This window comes from Neodiprion virginianus, chromosome 1 (assembly GCF_021901495.1).
Source record: "Neodiprion virginianus isolate iyNeoVirg1 chromosome 1, iyNeoVirg1.1, whole genome shotgun sequence".
In the NCBI taxonomy this organism is placed as follows: domain Eukaryota; kingdom Metazoa; phylum Arthropoda; class Insecta; order Hymenoptera; family Diprionidae; genus Neodiprion; species Neodiprion virginianus.
In genome coordinates, this window is record NC_060877.1 from 23,706,930 (window position 1) to 23,727,535 (window position 20,606).

Sequence of the window (20,606 nt, forward strand, 5' to 3'; positions counted from 1 at the left end):
TCATCCGTCCGCTCTACTGCGCGGTTCGTTCCAGACTGAGGAATTCGGCTAGCTGATTTTGAATTGGTGACGTCACTTTCTGAACATCCGACATCCAAACTTTGGTTTCGACTTTTAATACTCTGTATGATGATGTATGATGTATGATGTATGATGTATGATGTATGATGTACGATGATATGATATGATGCATAATGATTTTAGGTTTCACATTTCATACAAGAAATACGCACTTTATCTCTCCTGCCGATTCCAGACTCAAGTGGCCAGGCCCTTCGATGGTCAGCCGTTGACTGAAGATATATTCTTCAGTGAACGGGTCGACTAATAACGCTGCCGTTCTGCGTCAGTTGGATGATGATTGCGAAGACTGTGTTACTCGGAAAGTGAGTGCACCCAGCATACAGCCAGCATCATATCGAAATCGTTAACTCTCCGATGTTCTGCAATGAGTTCTCAACTCTACAGTTGGAACATCTCAGGGAGCGAAAGCGCACGACGATTTTCGGTTGTCACACCAAAGCTCATCAGGGTAACTGTCTTTATATGCTTCAGTCAACGTAGGAGGTGTTTGGAGGTGGTTGGCGGTGATCGGAGGAGGTCGAGGAGGACGCGGACAACAAAGCATTTTTCTGCACTTTTCAAAATCGTGAAAATTTTCGCCAAAAATATAAAGGCCTTACTTTTTTTTCATTTTTCGAGCAAAAAATTTTTGGTCTCAGATTCGATTTGTGTGACCCTTTCCTGACTCATTGGACCCTCAGGAACTCAGGAAACGCAGCGAAAAGAGCGTAGGACCAACAGGAGAGAAACGGCGAGCGAAAAAGCACCTGCTGAAAAATGTCGAAATTTCAGGTTCTGGTTTTTTGGCTGTAACTTTTGATGCGTTGATCGCAGCGTGTTGGGACTGCGCCCAATCGATTTCTCTCGCAAAATCACGTACGATTAGTGCTACAATTAATTGATTCCAGCACTTTTCAAAATCGCGAAAATTTTCGCCAAACACACAAAGGGGTTAGCCTTACTTTTTTTTTGGGCAAAAAACTTTTGGTCTCAGATTCGATTTAAACGACCCTTATCTGATCAATTGGACCCTCAGGAACTCAGAAATCGCGGCGAAAAAAGCGTAGGACCAACAGGAGAGAAAAGGCGAGCGAGAAAGCACCTGCTGAAAAATGTCGGGAACACAGGTTCTCGTTTTTTGGCTCGAACCTTTGATGCGTTGATCGCAGCGTATTGGGACTGCGCAAAAACGATTTCTCTCGCAAAATCACGTCCGAACAGTGCTACAATTAATTTATTCCAGCGCTTTTCAAAATCGCGAAAATTTTCGCCAAAAATGCAAAGGGTTCAGCCTTAATTTTTCTTCGTTTTTTGAGGCGAAAATTTTCGGTCCCGGAGTCGATTTGAATGACTCTCACCTGACTAACGCGTCTTCTCACGGGCTGTGCGAGCTGATCGACATTTCTAAGACGCAGTCGACAATTAATCCTACGTACTCACTTTGTACTCAATTTCAAGCTTCCATACCGAGATTACTTTTGCTGCAATGCTACGAATGTCGGTGCGAGCCCGTTAGATAGAGTCGATAGAGCAGAACCCTCCTACGCCCCCAGGCCCTCCTGGGCCCACTTTCCCGACGAAAACTGGTCACAAAAATGTACCTAGGGGTATCCGTCTTTATATTATTCATTTAACGCCTCAAGTTGAAAGACGCAGCAACTGCAGCAAGACAAATGCTTCGGTTTTTTTCTGAAAATGCTGACGATTTTGAAAAATGCTTGAAGCAATACTTTGATGCACTACATCGACTATTCTGCGTGAGGAATCGATAGCCCGCAGTTCGAATACGTCAACAGCTACATCATCTCGCTTCTTCAAATCTCGATTTTGTCACACTTCCAATTAATGATCTTGAATTTTTCAATTTTCCAATGTAATTGAGATCCATTAACCGAACCACGTGGGTTTCGTCGCGCCGCATTTTACCGATGCGTCGGTACCCACATTCAAAACTACTGTGGAGTCAACTTTGAATTTAAACCTCCAATTGATTGCTATTTTTGCATCTCTCTATCATCTTCATTAATGGTGTAAAATAATGAGACTTTTCCTAACAGTATTGTAATTTGATATTCGAAATCATTGTCTATAAATGTTACCGAGACGGAAGTATGCTGATTTGACCGCGGTCCGATTCTACTATTCCGAATCCAATAGGTAGACAGCATATCCGGTTTCTCTTTCTTGGGAATTGTGGCAAAATGGTAACCAAATTCAGTCCTTCATCGTATAACATTATATTATTTATTTACCGGTGTATAAATCTAAGTATAGTGTTATCGTATTGAGAAAAATTATCCGACACGTGCTCAAGAAACTTTATTAGCGTTCCTCAAATTTATACACTAACCACAAATCCAACGTCAATATCATCACACCATGTGGACTTGGCGGCCTAGCCTTTTGTGAAGGACACGCAATCTTTCTGTTAACCTCTGCGGTTCCTATTTTACAATTAGAAATGAATTAATTTTACGTTATCGTTAGTCGTTACCTCAGTTTAGAAAATCTTTCGATTTATCCCGAATTTGAATTTGAACGTGACGACTGAATTCTCAAAGCAAACATGATTGTTCCACTGCGATTAATAAATCACTCCTAATTATTTAACCAATGATTATCTGTTTTAATACAGACCAGCAAACGCCGAAATGGTGGACGTGCAAAGCACGGTCGGGGACACGTCAACCCTGTCCGTTGCACCAACTGCGCCCGTTGCGTTCCAAAGGACAAGGCGATAAAGAAGTTTGTAATTCGTAACATCGTCGAAGCGGCTGCTGTCAGGGATATTACCGAAGCTAGCGTTTATTCTGCCTATCAGCTACCCAAACTCTATGCCAAGTTACACTACTGTGTATCCTGCGCTATTCACTCCAAGGTTGTTCGCAACAGGTCCAAGGAAGCACGACGCATTCGTACGCCTCCACAGCGCAACTTTCCCAGGGTAATTATTTTATAGAAATGACAAATCATAGGTTGCACAGGTGCCTGTTTGGTTAAACCTAAAACTTTTTGTTGTTTTATTTGTAATTCTAAATGATGTTAGTTTGACTACCCAACTGATAAAATCAAATTAATGATACACTGGCAATGCTATTTAGCATTCACACATATTTATGTGATGCATCAAAATATCTGCGAGTGAGCTTTCGCTGACATTTTTTACTTATTTGAATGTCCCACTATTGTTCAAACAATAGAATGTTCAGGAAAAGCAAGTTCTTGAATAATTAAGGTTCTACTCTGCACAGTTATTTTTCAACGTTACTTTCCAAATTTATCTATTAACATTTTTTTTTACAAATTTACCAACATTTCATAATCGGAAGCAGATTGATATTTTTTATATAACTTGTCAAACCTATTGAAAAGCCGATTTCCTTTATTAAGTCGATTTGATAGTTTATTCAGAATTCAGGATATACATAACTGGAAGTAATAGAAGTTTCAAAAGTTTCGTGACACTTTTCCTGAATATTTCACGTAACACTACAATTTCATGCTAGTCGGTTAAGCAATTCCCTTGTAATTTTGGATTCACGAAATAATTATTGAAAAGTTAAAAAATTGTCTTCTTGTAACTGGAAGCGATAGAAACTTGAAAAGTTTTGTGGGTTATCTTCCCGCGTAAATCGATTTTTTATCCAATTTTCATCCAAATCGGTAAACCCATTTTCCTGGAATTCTGGATACATTGTCCACACATACAAGCACTTGCGTAAACACACAGAGACTGGAAAATATTGGGCAATAATTGCAAAAGTGACGCTGTGAGGTAGATAAAAATTTCGTGTTTATAAAAGTATTTCTAAAGGAAATATATCGGTTTCTTTTGATTGCAAGGTATATTCTAGATTTATACAATATTAATTTTTGCTATTTGCAATTACAGGACATGCGTCAAGGACAGCAACAAAGGAAGTGAATGAAATCATGTGTAATTTCTAAGCCCAAATAAATTTACAAAACTTGATATATTGAGTTCTTATTTCTTTCATTAAATATTTCTTTATTCGTACTGATATTATTACGTGCTACATTATGTAAATCCTTAAAATTGTAACTTTATTGCTTCTCGTTGATATAACGAACAAGTTCAGCGGAAATAATTTAGATGCAACAACAGGATAAAAATATCTACGTTTGCACTCTGGTTTGTGTTTTGACCCCAAAGGGTCTTTCGTAATTCCTTCATTTTTAAGGTAGTTGAATTTTTATGTTCACTTAACAGTTATGTCAGAGTATCAAAATCATGGTTAGATCAACTTCGTCGTTATAGATTGTTACAGAGGGTGAGACCGAGCATGTAAGCTTTTCTAATTTTCGCGTGTACATTTGTTGTATATGCGTGTGATAATAAATTGCAATATGTATTCGGAGCTCTGTACGTTACTTTGGTATCTACGTATAGATAATCATATTATATTGAGACATCAAAAGGGATTCTAACTCTATTTCGTATTCTTAAAAGTTGCAAATTTTTTCGATTTGTTTTCTCTAGCTTATTAATTAACAAACTGAGAATTGGCGGCTTGCAATTCAGTGATTCGTTAGACAAAGTTTCATAGATTAACCCAGGAAGGAGAATAAGATTCGTGATAGATGAAAATATAAAAAACGTAAATGTGATTACTGAATAGCGTAATTGAATTCTAAGCTGTGCTTTGATCAACACAAGTCTAGCTTTTTTATAGCTACCACAAAAAATATGAGAATACGAGAACGTCATCTTAATTAGAATAATTTTTCCTTATAAAATAATAAAGTTGATAAGTATTTTTGGGAAAGTTTCAATCTTGCTGTTTTTTTTCTCTTTCCAAACGTCTGTACGATTTTTTATTGCAATTTACATGCCGTACAAAAAGCGATAATTTCTTGTTATCTAAATGGTAAAACGGTTAGTATAACCAGGATTTTTATCATTGTCCAGACTTCCAAACATAATATTCGAGCCGTCTCTTGAAAGGTAAGAGTCCGGGAAAAACACTAAATTCCCAAAGTTTTTTTTTGGACATTTTAATGGATGTAAGATGTTAATATTAATTCAATTAAAGATGTGCAATTTCTGAAAGACTGTTATCACCACGTATGAATACTCTATACAAAACTAGAGGTTATAGCTATTTAGTCAAGGAGTAAAACGACAAGGTATTTCTATATGACAATGATAATAGTTTCTTCTGCAGTATTATGCTAATGATTAAATGTAACAATAATTATATTTCTGGTGATGAAATCCTTCCTTAACGACATGAATCTCAAGTGGTGCTATATCTCTTTATCGATTCATTTTTTAGTAGAACTTTTTTTCCCTTTATAACTGTGGTTCTACCGGTAAGTTAGAATTGGTAGATACCTTTTAAATTAATTATTAAATTAATGTATTAACAACAGTCGATTTCGATAGATGCTGCACGGTTCAATCAATCATTTATGAGCTTCCTCCATAGCCCTCTTTAATGTCTTCTCAAATATCTTCTTTGAATCACAGAATCCTTGCTTCGTTTTTCCAAATGAATTCGGTCCTGCTGACGTCGGTGTTTCCCGACCGATATTTCTCATCCGCATTCTTGCTTCCGCAGGCATTTCTTCAGGTTCGTCATCATCATCAGCATTAAACACTGAAGCAACTGTCGGCTTCTGAACTGCAGCTGGTTTCACGCTAGGCTTCTGCAATTGTTTCACTACTTTAGTGAACAGATTTTTACCAAGATGAAGTATGTATATTTGAAACAATTTTAATGTAAAAAAAGTGAACAAATAACAAAATCATGGTAATCAGCTCGAATCGGAATGCTCACAAAGTTAGTTTAATTTTATGAAAATCCGAATATGGAAAGATCAACATGTCTGTCATAAAACCAGAGATGTGATTTCTTTTCCATGTCTTCCAGTGTAAAAGTCAACTTATTCCTCGACTATTTAAAAGAAAAAACTCTATGTGAATTGATTATGACATGAAAGAATGTATATGTCCGCATTTTCCAGAAATGTTTATATTATAGTTTATACTCTTCTTTCATACGTTATGCTTTATAAAAAGAGATATTGGTCTTCGTTAAAGCATTAATTTTGATTGCAGTTGATGTTTTCTAAAAATGTTTCTAGCTCTAAAATAATTTTCCTTACATATCAGTTATTTATGCGGTGCGAAAGCCACTGATAAAATCTACTAGTATTTGATGGCAAGCAGTATGTAAAAATTAACCAACAGTGATCAAACATTTTGAGTGCGAAAGTAACTGAATGACGCTTGCTAAATAGGGGCTAAATTCACTTTCATTCATGAAAACCTGAATCTAATATTTTCGTGCCTTTGTAACTGTGACAAATGACTGTGTAATTTGTGCAAGACATAGGATATATGCGAAGTCCATTTAAATATGAAAAGACTGTATAAAATTGGCCTAAAATGCGTACGGATCCCGATCCTAGTTTGATTTGGATGCCCTTCTTCTGCTCGGTGGGTAGAGGTTTCTTTCCAAAGCCAAAAGTGAGTTTCTGCTTCTTATGATCAGTCTGGTCAGAGCTGGTCTGGTTGCATACATCATCGCGTAGTGGTGATCGATCCCGTTCCCAGTCGTCCCCTCTGCGATCCGCCGCTCTGTAGGCACTTGACCCTGACAACGTCAAACACTGGCAAAGTTCAGATCAAGTTAAACAAAGCTGACTTATTAACCGGAAATCTTTAAGCAGCACGCTACGCTACTAACATTTCACTAAATTCGTAAAAAGAGCAAATTACTAAAAGCTGCAGTAAAAGTAGAAAGAAAGAAAAAACAAATTAAAGCTAAATTATCGCATTAAAGACTCTCTGATTAATATCAAAACTTGATGTTTTCATACTTGACTACATAAAAATTCTATGACTAGATTTGGATCATGCACGAAACGTTGTAACGAGCATACAAGTTTACGGTGTAGATAGCGTGTGAACAAGCAGCATACATATTACACACATATGCATATACATCTGCACATACATATAAATACATTAACAGCTCAGTCGAGCGAAGAAGTGAAGATGATGTAATTTACCGTTAAAGGGATACCATTTACTACTAATAAAATGAACAAAACCTTTTCTGTAATCTTCGCTCGTGCTATTCCTCTTCGACATTTTTATCGCGGATTGTTGTTAAAATTATCCAGGTGAAAGAACGATGCGAGAAAATGTGACCGCAGAGGCGCCGTACCGACCTGAAGAACGTAAAAATCGTTACTAAACATACGCTACCAGCAAAGCCAGTCGAAGTGAGGGCTGCCAACCCAACGACGCTGACGTCATTATGACGGGATGTGAGGGAATATACGTTACATACATTAGGCTTTAATAATTGTTTCGCTGTAACATGAGCGGATTAAAGTGCGCTATTTACCGATACGGGCTCACCATAAATCGCCATGCTTACTGCCAATTAGGCACGGATTATCGGAGGGTTTTTGGTTGTGTTAACAATCATAACCTCTCAAAATATAACCTACAAATATATCGTACCAAACATGAAAATGCTTCAATTACACCGAAACTGATAGATGATCGCGAAATAAATTCTATCACTCAGAATGGAAAGCCATTTCGAACTTTTCCCAATCTCAGTGAAGGTCCCGATCTAAAAGACTTTATTAAGTCAGATGTTACCGTAGATTCTACGGAGACTGAACCTGTTCCTTATTTAAAAGCAACTTGCGGTAATGACCGGAAAGGTAAGTTGCTTTACTCATACTTGTGGATTTGCAAATTAATCCCTATTTCTAACCACGATGATCTTTAAAAAAAGCTAGCATAAATTGCCGCCCAACATTTGCATCGTTGTGAAATGCCGTCTCTGAAGTATATTTCTTTCGGTAGTAGTTGAACACCACAAACTACGTGATAATTCACTGATAGTACATATAATTTACAGTTTATTTTAGTGTTTACGGATGTCAGATGAATGTAAGTGACACAGAAATCATTTGGTCGATTTTGAAGAAAACTGGTTATCAAAAGACTGATACCATGACAGAGGCTGATGTAATTTTGCTTGTGACATGTGCCATTCGGGATGCAGCTGAACAGAAGATATGGCACAAACTTGTTCATTTGAAACATTATAAAAAATGGAGAAGTCTTCGGTCAGACAAACCACCACTCAAAGTTGGTTTGCTAGGTGATGAATTTAAGATTGTTCATTGTTATACCTTTCAAGAATGATGTTCTACTCAAGAACCTATTTTGATTATTCTATTAACACAGAAACTAGATCTGCCTGAGCTTATGTAAGAGAAACACAGTCGTCACACTTCCTAGTCACATAATGTTTCATTTTCTAACAGCTACTTGAATAAGTGAAACAAGTTCAGCTAGTTGTTTTGGAAACTTTATCTGTCATATCCGCAGTAGTTCTAACCGCTTGTTACAACATTTAGGTTGCATGGCGGAGAGATTGAAGCATAAGTTACTGGAGACGGACAAGATAGTGGATGTTGTAGCAGGTCCCGATAGTTACAAGGACTTACCTCGATTACTATCCCTTACAGAAGATAATCAAACAGCTATCAATGTGATTTTATCGTATGACGAAACATATGCCGATGTGACACCAGTTCGAATCAATCAAGATTCTGTTACTGCCTTTGTGTAATGGAATTTTTTAACTAGTTATTATCTGAACCTCTATGACTCACAACTCTAAAATTGTATCACTTAATGCATTATTTTTTTACTTAACAGTTCAATTATGCGAGGGTGTGACAACATGTGCACTTACTGCATAGTTCCCTTCACACGTGGTAGAGAAAGGTCTCGTCCAATCGCTAGCATTCTTGATGAGGTATCACATTTGTCCGACCAAGGAGTAAAAGAAGTTACTCTACTTGGGCAAAATGTTAATAGTTACAGGGATTTATCAGAGTCAAAATTTGCGACTGCAGATAAAAGTGATCCCAAATTGGCAGCAGGATTCAAAACTGTTTACAAACCGAAAATTGGTGGATTGCGATTCAGTGATCTGTTAGACAAAGTATCACAGATTAACCCAGAAATGAGGATAAGGTCTGTGTTGGATGAAAATATAAAAAACGTTAATGTTATTACCGAATAGCGTAACAATAATCTACCATTTTTAGATTTACGTCACCCCATCCAAAAGATTTTCCTGACGAAGTATTGCAGTTGATAGCTGAACGACCTAACATCTGTCGCAACATACATTTACCTGCTCAGAGTGGAAATTCAACGGTTCTGGAAAGAATGAGACGAGGCTATACTAGAGAAGCTTACATTAGTTTAGTTGAGCACATACGCGAAATCATACCAGACATTAGTTTATCGAGCGATTTTATTTGCGGGTTTTGCGGTGAAACTGAAGAAGAGTTTGCAGACACAATTTCACTCATGCAAATGGTCAAATACAATATGGCTTACCTATTTGCTTACAGCATGCGGGAAGTGAGTGCATGTCTATAAAATTTACTTTTCTGTTACATTTTACTGGTTATTATTACACATTTTCCAAGTAATCATCATTTGTTACATAATTTGTAATATTGTGGTCACTTTCAAAAATCATATAATTCATGCAATTCTCGAATTTATGACAAGGCACGTGCTTTAAAATCACGTTTGTATTGATTCAAACAGAAAACAACCGCGCATCGACGTCATGAGGATAATGTTGATCCCAAAGTAAAACAAGATAGACTCCGGAGGATGATTACAATTTACAGAACTGAGGTGCAAAAATTGAATGAGGCAATGATTGGGCGACAGTATTTGGTCCTCGTTGAAAAGGTATGTAAGAATAATGTTTATGCAAATTATACAATATTATCCTTGATTTGAATGAAATATTTATTTGCAATTAATTTTCTTGTTTTAGAAGAGTCGAAAATCCGAATTTAATATGCAAGGTCGAACCAGTGGGAATATAAAAGTGATATTTCCGCGTGGTTCAATACAAGACAATAGATGTACAACTAAAAGCCGTAATATTGAAGCTGGTGACTATGTTGTTGTGCAGATAATTAATGCTAATTCGCAGGTTCTCAAAGGGATTCCGCTTTATCACTCATCAATTACGCAGTATGCACTCAGTACTGGTAATCACTATGAAAGGATGGCCTATAACTTGTAAAAAATGTACAAAATTATATAATGAATATTAATTAACTATTCGATTTTCCAATTCTGTACACACATACCCACTTGTAGAATGTAGGTTTAGATTACTATTAATGAAAAATAAATAGATTTTTATTCGACAGTTTTTAATCTGCTAATGTATGGCATGGACAATATACATACATTTTTACAACTACCATTAATGTGAAGGTGAGACATGAATCGAGTGATCTGATGTGTAATGATTAACTTCTGATTTACGTATCGGTAAAGACAAGGTGAAAATTTCTACAATGCAGAATTGGTTAATTCTCTTGATTTGTAAATTGTATAGAGCATTACATACGAATTCGTAACATTGGATCTGAGATTGTCATCGGAAATAGAAAATTTACTTTTTCTTCACGGAAATTGGTGAACTTGATGTGTCGAATTTGAAAAGTACTCTTACTTTGAACTTATAATATTATATACGAGTGATGGGAGGTAATTACAATTCATTAAAACTTGTGATTAAAATGATATATATAAAAATACTTACAAATTCTCAGAAGCCATCTGAAATTATAACGTATCGTAATTTCATAGCTATTGAACATTAGTATCGCAGTCTCAATCTAAACCAGCAATATACGTTGCCGTTAAAAAAAATATGAACACATCTGACGTAAACGCAGATTGTAACTCAATATTAATTTTCCCCGCAATAGCTTACAAACTGACTTGTTTTGCGCCGTATTACCAAATTATTAATGACCTAATTATGTTTAGTCGTCCATTATTATACGCGTAAAAATGGTTTTCAGTGGTTTCAGGAAAAAAAAAATAAAATCACTATTAGGACACGTGAATGAACTGTGACTGCGAAAGAACATTCAACCGGCTTTTACAATAAATTGTATTCTGTTTAGAAACTATTGCAGGTATATTAATAGGTTTAGCACATCTCTGGTATTCCTGTTAAACTAAACTAGCACCGCCAATGTTGATTACGACATTGTCAGCTGTCCGTTCGTAAACGGTAAGATCGCGTCCTCGTGGTTGTTCGAGTAAAGCAGCTAGCTGCTCACCGCTGGGATAAGGTCCTTGTAATGCTGGTGGTATAATTCCGTCACATTCTAATTGCCCTATAAATAATATAATAGCCAGTCATTCAAATATAAGTCCATAAATACTAGGATGAAAAAAATATAATCCATGTTTTTAAAACCATTTGCGGTACTCCTCAAAAGTTGATTTTCAATATTAGAAAACAATCTAAAAATGGCGACTCATATTCTGCCTGCACAATTAAACTATTTATACGTAAGTAATGACAAATATTTTCTGTATTAGCATAAATTTGTGAAAATTGTAAAAAAATCGATCATTGTCATCAAGCTCGAATAACTTTTGAGCAGTATTTCGATTACCATAGTGACAATACAACTATAAACGAATGTTTCCTGAATTTACATCTCCAACTTTACAATGATAGGCAAGCAAAACTATGATAAGCAGACTTTGGAGACTATGAACGTCAGTTCTTCTCTGAAGCAAGTACAATACGGGACATTCGCATAATCCGAGACGTTGAAAATACTAAATCAGACCTGACAGGGAAGGAGATGCACCCTTGCTTGACCCGTACATGCGTGTACTGTAGCCCGAGTCGTTATGCGCGTCATGTAAGGGTGGGGTAGGGCTATAAACCGCGTTACGAGACCTGTAAGGCATCCTGGCTATGCTCTCGTAGCGGACACCATCGGTTGCCATTTCTTTGACGGCCAGTCCTCCGTTGACGGGTTCTGGCTGCACAACGTCATCCTCACCTTCACTACTCTCGGAGTCATTACCTGTGTGTTCAGAAAATTCGATAACTTCTGCAGTTTTCTTAAATGTCTCATGATTTTCTACCCTTGCCATCCAGAGGTTTGGTAGAACCTCGCGCTGGGTAAAAGAGTAAAGAAAAACGAATATCTAGGTCATGCGATACACGCACGAACGTACAAGTAACTTCGTGGCAAAGAAAAGTTACTTATCTAATATTTGAAAGAAAAATTATTCCTTCAGTGAAAATATTTGGTGTGAAATAAAACCTGACAAATTTCGGTTCGCTATGTCGAAGAAAACGTTGTTTTTCCGATATTCGTCGGGTGGATTTGAACTGAGGTGTAAAATTAAAACGGTGGCAAGATAAACTTGTAATTTTCTTTTGGCTGTGTATTGGTTTTCAAATCTCATTGAATGGTAATAAAAGAAAATAACAGCTAGCGATGCGAAGTATAATTTCACCTTCATCTAAGTTCTAATAATCGACAATTAATCCCGCAAAAATTACTTGTATGTGTGTATACTGCATGAATGGCAAAAAGAAACAGATACCTAAGATTCGATCCGAGGTTGAATGTGGACATTTGTAACAACCCTAGATTTTACGTACGTTGAATGGATCACAAGAAAGTCTTACCCTCACCCTCACCCCGCCATCCGTTACTCATACCTCCTTGAGGCTGAACTCTTTGATTTTGTGAACTTTGGCTATGGTCTGGACTCGTCGGTTCACTACTTCCAGAACGTTGTCCCCTCCATCTGTTATGCATGCCAGGTACATTTTGAAAGCGTCTGATCATTTCGTGAACGCTCCGCCGTCCCGGAGCTCCTCTCCAATCGCTGCGGGGACTTTCTTCGCCAATTTTGCAATTCATATTGACGTCGATTTGGTGAGTGTTAGTCATGCGGTCGTGAGATCCGGAAATCTGTGCAATAACGCAAAAATATTTTCATTCAATTAATCACCTTGTGTAAACAACTCACGTAGCCGTATCAAATCCACGTAGTTACACGAGGTTCGTAAACTCGAGTATACCTGTTGCAGCACCTGATGTCTGGAGCCCAACGACGGTGACATAGCTGCGCCCAAAGGGGATGTTCGATCCCGTTTCAAGTCTCCGTCGAAAGTTTCATTGAGCCGCGGAGACACATCGAGAACCCTCAATGTCGGCCTCGAAGTACCAGACCCCGAGGGAATATCCCGCATGGATCTGCTGAGTCTGGGAATGGCGGGTATGTCCAGATCGTCGAGGCTGCCTCCGTGGGCCGGAGTTTCGCCGGGTATTTCGAAACTCCTGTCGTGAGGCCTGTCGTCGAGAAGGTCTTCCAAGGAGCGGGCGCGTGTCGGGGGCTGAGGGTTGGAAGTCGAGAGGCGTGGCGGCCTCTCGCTGTGTCTACCGCGAGCACCACGAGAAAGCCATTGCTGAAGGTGTAGGTGTCTCTCGTCGCACCGAGCTCTCTCGGCGACGACGCACCTGGTCAATTCAGAAATTTGCCCGCGGGTCCGTCGCTCCAGATTTGTAACCTTGAGGTCGAGCCGCTCGTGGGCCTGATCTATATGAGCCTTGAGCTCGGCCTTGTCCCTCTCGAGCTTGGCTTCCATATGTCTGAAGAACGGGGCGCAATAGCAAGTGTAACCGACGCCGACCGGTCCTTTCCGTATGTTTCCAGCAAGGTCGAGGTAGTATTGTTCTCCCCGGGCGAGAGGGTCCGACGGAAGGGAATCCAGTCGCGGCTGAGGGAACGCGTCCGGGTCCGGATAGTAGTGGCAACCGTAAGGGGACCACTGTTTGCCCACAGCCTTCTCGAAGTGCACTTTGTGCTGTTTACCACCCTTCAGCTTCTTCTTTTCCTTTTTCGAATTACTGTCTCTGCTACCGCTCGTACCGCTCCCGGTTTTCTCGCGCTTCTTATCACCCTTGCCCGCACTCTTCACCTGCGGCACCTCTCCACCCTCGTCTACCTTGTCCTTTGACTCTTCGTCCCGGCTCTTGCTTCGCGCTCGACTCCTGCTTCGAGCCTTACTTATTATCTCCAGGATCTCAGAGAGGTTCTTTCTGCGTGCTATGTCTTTTGCCGTCTCTGCCTGCTTGTTTCTTAACGTTCGGTCGCATCCTGCCTCCAGTAATATTCGTGTCAACTTACGACGGCCCATTGCAGCCGCGATATGCAGCGCAGTGTCGCCGTTCTAGAAAAATGAAGCAATCTAGTTAGTTTTTTTAATTTACATCTTTATTCACTATTCATAATACACCCATGTATGGAACAAAATTTGCAAGGGTCAAAGTTCTTGCCTAGGTCAGTTTTTAGGTAGTAATTATCATCTTTCCACAGAATCCACAGAACGCAGAACCTTATCAATATTAACTTTCTTTTCTACCCCGTATTAAATATCTCATTCATTTTTTATTTTGGAAAAAAAATCGTTGCTCCTTGAACTGGATCTGTATAACAAAGAATTTTGCTACTCACTTTGTTCTGGTCGGACACTCGGCAGAGAGCAGAGATAAGGATCCGCGTTACTCCTGCATGTCCATAGCGTGCGGAGGTGTGCAAAGGCGTATCCCCGTACTAAATCAGAATCAAAGAAGGCATATAAATTTCTGTCGAAATAATGGAATCCGATTCTATACTTTTCGTTTTCGCAAGGAAAAACAAGTAATCTTATACAATCGTTCATTTCTTGTCTTCATAGCGCAGGTGGAATCGGGCGAAATTTAGCAAAAAAAAAAAAAAAATGAAACTTAAAACAGTCTGGTACAGTACCATGTTCAAACACCACAATTATCGAGGCAAATTTACGCTGTGGTTTTTTGTTGAAAAAATAATTGATGAGAAGGTTTAATATACTGGTCATCGCGAAGTAATCGCCGATCGTTATTAATCGATTCCAAAGAAGCAAGGATGTAAACAGAACATGAGGAGTTGGCACGCGAGCAAGACTCTTTGAAGTTGCTTCCCGCGGTGAGTGGCGACTCATCGTCGAGATCTAGACCACTATCAGTGGGGCCTTGGTGGTCCGCGTCTTTCGCGCATCAGTGAACAGGAGAGAAACCACCGTCGTGACATAATTCAAGCATTTACGGATTCAATTCAACAAGGTACTACGGTTCATTCGAATTGGTATATCTTTTACCTTGTTAAGGTAACGATGTCATTACACTGCACAAAGCGGTGACATTTCTCATTTTGCGGTCAGAATACCCTGCACTTCTGGTGACTGTACAAAGAGATCGTTGACGCCCGGTCCGCTGAATTGTCCATATCATTTAGACAATAAATAGTCACAGTACCGCTCTTTGGACACGTTAATCATGAAAGGAAACGACATGATACTCACGTTGTTTTGCAAGTCTGGGTTGCAACCGGCCAAAAGGAGTTCTCTACAGCTCTGATTATGACCGTTCTGGCAGGCCAAATGCAAGGGTGCGAATCCCGCGAGATTGCGGGCGTGCAAAGGTGCTCGTTGCGTGCCCAGAGCCTTTGCCAGTGCAGCGACTGTTCGGCTGTATCCTCGCCACGCAGCTTCGTGGAGCGCCGAGTTTCCGTGCTGAAATGAACGAGCGAAGGGCAACAGTTACAGCTAGTTAAATATTGATACTGTATCGCGTTCGAAAGTTGTGAAATCAATGTGGTGAAACTCGACAAATATAACCGCCAGAGTGTCCTAACGTTGGAGCTTGTGGTTCAAAATTTAATACCGAAGGCTTGAGGTAGTTAAAAAGTTTTTAGTGAACAGCGCTTTGTGTATAGGCATATTGCATAGATATAACGAGTCCTCGAGGCGAGGATCACGACTTGTTTCGTTGAACAATTCTCTTCCACCATTGATCTTACGTACAACAAAACTCTCATGTGGGTTTATGAAAATATTCGGTATCAAGTTACTCATGCGATGGCGTTAGATTATACCTGAGTGATATATTTGAAACGGTCCGCTTGTCGTAGGGGTCTATCTGCTTGAAAAATTACTGACGTGGTACTTAGGATCTCTACGTTTTCAAACAATTTATACAGAATTGAGAGAGTATTTGTAACTTGATTCCATACCTAGAAACGTCGGCAATCATATCGTAGATCACAGGATTAGGAGATGCACGCACATGCTGCAGGGTGATTTATGTTAATTAATCGTGGTTGGAATATATTTCGGATGTTACACAAGGCGTCAGATACTTTGATAATAATGTAGAGTTCCAAGGGATCAAAGATATTTCTATTTATTAGCTACAGTTTCGCTGACGCGAACACTTTCGAGCTTTCTAAAATCGAATATTTTGGTGATAATGTTGCAGCAAGTAGCTAAAATATATTCTTGACTACCGTACCCAATGATCTATTACATTAACCATGGCGATGGAAGGTTCCTTCTCTTGCCTATTTAATTAATATGATATACAACAGTTGCGCGTAGACATTGTGATTTACTATTAGCGCTCGTCTGCAAGTTTCGGAAAATATCGCGAGTTTGCATTGAAACGAACCACCCTGTAAGTTCATATAATGGAGACGTGAATCTGTGGATGGAGAGTGCCGTTGACGTGATCGTCGTGGGCGGCTCCCTCCGGGTAGGTAACATCGCGCAATGCATCACGAAACGTCTATTCAATTTAGATCAGACGCCCTGGGTGCTTGAAGGGACTGGGAGTCTCTAACCAACCTCCGATATCATCTACATTCTATAGAAAGTTTCGTTTTCGGTTCACCCTCGACGTTCAACCTACAATTTCAACTTATAGATGCCGGCTTGCATCGCGGGCATGCGTTACCAGAGATTCTATCATAATATTCGCATTATGTTGACCAGCAGCTATACCATGTCAAGTTAATTACAGTAATTAGTTATCAGATTCCGATATTACTTATGCTTACGCAATTCAATATTTCGTTACATTCGGTTTGAGTTGCATGTATACATCCGTACACATTTAATTGCGAACTGGTTATCTAGGTTTTTGTTCCGTCTCTCACTTCCGGTAATTCTTCTCCTGTTTTCACCCGAAACCGTAAGATTTTCACTGAGTTTTGAAATTTGCTGCTGGCTTTTCGACCCGATCATACATCAGATTATACTATATAGCTATGCGGCATCAGAGTTTTCTGAGGCTGGTAAGATCAACTCGATATCGTTCGGGATCTTATCTTTTTGTAGCAATTTCCTGGCAGTGTCCTGGGGCGAACGGATCCGTCTTACCTCTCCGTATGTTCCAGACCTTACAAGTTACAACTACGCTACAGTGCCTTGAAAGATTTCTTCGCCGCTTATTATACGACCCGGGTACTTCCTAGCCTCGCCTAGTCCTCGGGGTATCGGGGATAATGTTCACGCAAATATCTCCTCCTCATAAATTCCAACTCGTTCATGTTTAGGTTGATATGTGTTCGGATTAAAAAGAAAAGTCTGTATTTCGTGTGCGTGTATCTTATACCTAGGAAATCGCAATCGTGTGAACCTCTAAAATATCTTTTTGCAATTAGACCACAGTGCTCTCGTGGTGTGAAATATGGATTAACACCTCGTAAAAATCTCGCGATCACAACTATCTGTCATGCACATAAATCAGATCAAGAGATTCAGCAGAGTTTCGCGCCAATACTGCCAAGTCTTCTCTGTACAGCCTTACAATTAATCGACAAAAGCCGAGGAACCGTTTGTGGCTTTCCAAAATTCACGGGCTCTCTTTTGTCCGTTTACAGAATAATGATTTCGAAGTGGGCAGGTTAATATGTTTCATTAGCAAATACACTGTATTGTGTGGTTTCAACTATATGAGATCATTACGTATCCTTTGGAATGACCTTGACATCTGCAGTTGCGACGGGTCGTTAATTAATACTGACATTTTTAAGGGTGTGGTATTTACTCGTATCTTAATCCAGATGCACAATCTTTTTGACAAGTTGGACGGTATTTCGTTTATTTTTCGGTTGAGACACAACTTTTCCGAACGACTAATTGGACCGGTAACCAGTACTTGCTGCGTTGACAGTAGGATATGCATCCAACGCTATACATAGATATACACGTAGCACACACCTGTGTCATTCCTTCAATCGCACGAAGGTAGGGTATAAGGATACTCTTTATCTGATTGTACGGCATATTTTCATTCTATCATATTTCTTACCTGATAATTAGGGTGAATTAATTCGCGTGTATAAAGAAACTAACAACTAATGCAAAATCGACATCCATCAAGGCACACCCACAAGTAGTAAAGGTATTCTCTATGAAACCGCAAGTGCACGCGGTTTGTCTATTCAAAAATCTACATGGTCAGTCCCTCGTTTCATGGGTTAGCCAGATTTGACAATGGCTTATTCGTTCTTCTGGTCACCGCAACCTTGTACCTCGGCCCTGCTGTTATATTATCGTTTATTCAAATACACTTCGTACATCCGTAGGAATAGGACATGCGTGTCTGTGTGAATATACGCATTCACGCGTACATACAGGCCTTATGATACAGCCGCATGAATAAACGTTACGTATTCACTGAGATTCCAGGTGTGTACAGCGGTGGAAAAGGTTTATACGAAGGCCGAAGAGAGTACAACGCGTATCGTATGTATATAGAACGTATATATGAACAGTACAGGAATATGCTTCGTATATCTCGCTGGGGATCCGGTGGTGGTCAATGAACCAGTGATACCCAGTGGCGGTACACGCAGTGACAAAAACTATAAGGTCGCATGGTTGCTGTGTTTGTTTTTTTTGTGCTTCTTCAATTTTTTGCTCTCTCTCTCTCTCTCTTCAATATTCGGGATCTTGGAAAGACCCGTAATTGTGACGTTCTAGTAAATATCGGTTGAATAAAATTGCAAGATAATGATACGGCTGAGGAAGGATTCAGTCTGCAGTAGCTGAAAATCGTAAATTTTATTTTCATCGATAATCATCTTCAAATCTAATTAAAATGCAGGCTTCGATCAACACGCCGTCATTCGTTTTACAACTTTATAAGCTTCATCCCATCATCGAATTGGTTATACACGCACCTTCGAAATAGTGATTCATTCGTACCTGACCAGAATGTGTTGGAAAGATAAAGGCATGAATTTTCACGAATAGTCATCTGTAATTCAAAATTCATGCGGCGAACGCGAAGGAACGAAACGCGAAAGTCTTGCCTGCAGTTTCAAAGACCACGCCTGAGAAAACTGATGCAAGGATCTTTCAAGGGACATTTATATGCGTCTGAGCGTGAAACCGCAGGAGGTTTCTTCGACAGTGTTGATAGAAGAATGAGACAGGGAGAAGCAAAGAAAAAAATCGTAAAGAAAAAGTGCAAAAGGTAAACGGGAGAGTTTGTGGTGGATGTCCACGATTATAAACCGAACATCACCGCAACCAAACACCGCGCACATTTACAGCACAAATACGGTGGCGATGTAGAAGAAGGAGTTGAAAGTCTCTCTCTGGCTGCTTAAAATGATTTCTTTGCTACCGTAACGCGCGGGCGTATCATAACGATATTTGAACGCGCTTCAACGGTATAATATTCATTTATCATTTTGCCACGTTGGACGGGTACTTCGATTTGGACCCACGAGTGCCTTTCATATCAGCTTAAAGGGACGTCATACAATCCCCACAATAGCCAAAGAGGCAAGTTACTTTAGCACTTTTAAAAACAGCACAACACGAACATTAAAATCTGCGTGTGTCAAGTGCTCCATTTTCCCTTTCGTCGCCAAAAACTTTTCTCGTTTATCAGTCGACTCTGAGTCTACCCACGTCGCGCGGATGGATAGTCAAACAGATTCGGTTTCAAACTATTTCATTGTTTGTCAAGCCCCTCGTGGATATTTACTCAAAACCAGTGTTCACTGGGAACGTGCCAACGCACATGAGACCCGAGTCATTTTGTGTATCATGAACATAACCACCATCGACCTACCGTTGTTAACCGCGGTATTTTCGAGAAGCCTCTTATCAGACCCTCCAAGTATCAGGAACCATGAGTACTAGGTAAACTTTGATCAGTGTAACCTCAAGACCTGTACCATCGGCACCAACGTTAAACAGTGCAGTCTTCTGGCGTCGGAACTTTGACGGTAGGCCATAACTTTTTTCGAACAAGTTTGCGGTTTGTTGGGTTCATGATATTATACATAGGTACACGGCAGGATGGCAAAGAAGTTGAAGAACAAAAAAATAACGCTAGAGAAAATAGGCGTAGACCTGCAAGCTGTCGGTGATTCAGAGCAAGCTGCGATGCCTTTATCATAGGAAGGCAAGACTCGTAAATTCTTACGGGTAGAGTTAATCCGCAAGGCATGTAGCCTCTCAAAGAAGCCGAAGGTTCTCGCTCGGTATTAGTTTCATCTTCACGATCTTCACCTACCGTACAGAACAAGGCTATATGGTGTAATAACCATGTGAACGCTGCGGGTTACCCCAAGAGGAAGTCATTTGTAATTAGATAAATAATGGATGATGTAATCGAACGGTGCTTTACAATGTTCAACTTACTTTGTTACATTACGCTCAGGCTATCGGGTTGTTGCTTGGCTAACAATAGACAAGTTCGTCGATACCAATGCATTCGTCGAGTCGAAACCTGCAGAGATGATCGTGCAGGCCAATTTACAAGTAGCAATTTACCGTCCATTATTAAAT

At 39.6% G+C, this 20,606-nt stretch overlaps 4 protein-coding genes across 11 annotated transcripts in view; 2 read left to right on the forward strand and 2 right to left on the reverse strand.

Annotated features, from left to right (window-relative positions):
• Nucleotides 1-2,208: 2,208 nt before the first annotated feature.
• LOC124310243 (40S ribosomal protein S26) lies at nucleotides 2,209-4,036 on the forward strand. Its single transcript, XM_046774058.1, has 3 exons — nucleotides 2,209-2,267; nucleotides 2,699-3,007; nucleotides 3,956-4,036. The coding sequence occupies exons 1-3, from the start codon at nucleotides 2,265-2,267 to the stop codon at nucleotides 3,986-3,988; spliced, it is 345 nt and encodes a 114-aa protein (XP_046630014.1). The 5' UTR covers nucleotides 2,209-2,264; the 3' UTR covers nucleotides 3,989-4,036.
• A 2-nt stretch (nucleotides 4,037-4,038) lies between these two features.
• On the reverse strand, nucleotides 4,039-7,278 carry LOC124310238 (PEST proteolytic signal-containing nuclear protein-like). Its single transcript, XM_046774051.1, has 3 exons — nucleotides 7,144-7,278; nucleotides 6,484-6,683; nucleotides 4,039-5,733 (listed from the first exon to the last, which is right to left on the reverse strand). The coding sequence occupies exons 1-3, from the start codon at nucleotides 7,181-7,183 to the stop codon at nucleotides 5,491-5,493; spliced, it is 483 nt and encodes a 160-aa protein (XP_046630007.1). The 5' UTR covers nucleotides 7,184-7,278; the 3' UTR covers nucleotides 4,039-5,490.
• A 12-nt stretch (nucleotides 7,279-7,290) lies between these two features.
• On the forward strand, nucleotides 7,291-10,216 carry LOC124310221 (CDK5RAP1-like protein). 2 transcript variants are annotated; one of them, XM_046774035.1, is made up of 7 exons: nucleotides 7,291-7,770; nucleotides 7,971-8,216; nucleotides 8,476-8,686; nucleotides 8,780-9,100; nucleotides 9,175-9,496; nucleotides 9,689-9,838; nucleotides 9,927-10,216. In XM_046774035.1, the coding sequence occupies exons 1-7, from the start codon at nucleotides 7,416-7,418 to the stop codon at nucleotides 10,179-10,181; spliced, it is 1,860 nt and encodes a 619-aa protein (XP_046629991.1). In that variant the 5' UTR covers nucleotides 7,291-7,415; the 3' UTR covers nucleotides 10,182-10,216. The 2 variants fall into 2 exon arrangements, with proteins under 2 accessions (XP_046629991.1, XP_046629995.1); XM_046774039.1 differs by having other exon boundaries at nucleotides 7,629-7,770; nucleotides 7,981-8,216.
• Nucleotides 10,217-10,284: 68 nt separating this feature from the next.
• The window catches only part of LOC124310201 (ankyrin repeat domain-containing protein 6), an 85,194-nt gene continuing 74,872 nt past the window's right edge, over nucleotides 10,285-20,606 (reverse strand). For 5 of the 7 annotated variants that reach the window (XM_046774021.1, XM_046774016.1, XM_046774014.1 and 2 more), the window contains 6 exons: nucleotides 15,321-15,530; nucleotides 14,453-14,551; nucleotides 13,017-14,168; nucleotides 12,618-12,906; nucleotides 11,761-12,003; nucleotides 10,285-11,295 (listed from right to left, as the gene is read on the reverse strand). In XM_046774021.1, coding sequence (XP_046629977.1) covers nucleotides 11,129-11,295; nucleotides 11,761-12,003; nucleotides 12,618-12,906; nucleotides 13,017-14,168; nucleotides 14,453-14,551; nucleotides 15,321-15,530 — 2,160 coding nt within the window. In that variant the 3' untranslated portion in view covers nucleotides 10,285-11,128. The remainder of the gene's footprint in view (nucleotides 11,296-11,760; nucleotides 12,004-12,617; nucleotides 12,907-13,016; nucleotides 14,169-14,452; nucleotides 14,552-15,320; nucleotides 15,531-20,606) is intronic. The other 2 variants (XM_046774009.1, XM_046774029.1) reach the window with 2 other exon arrangements.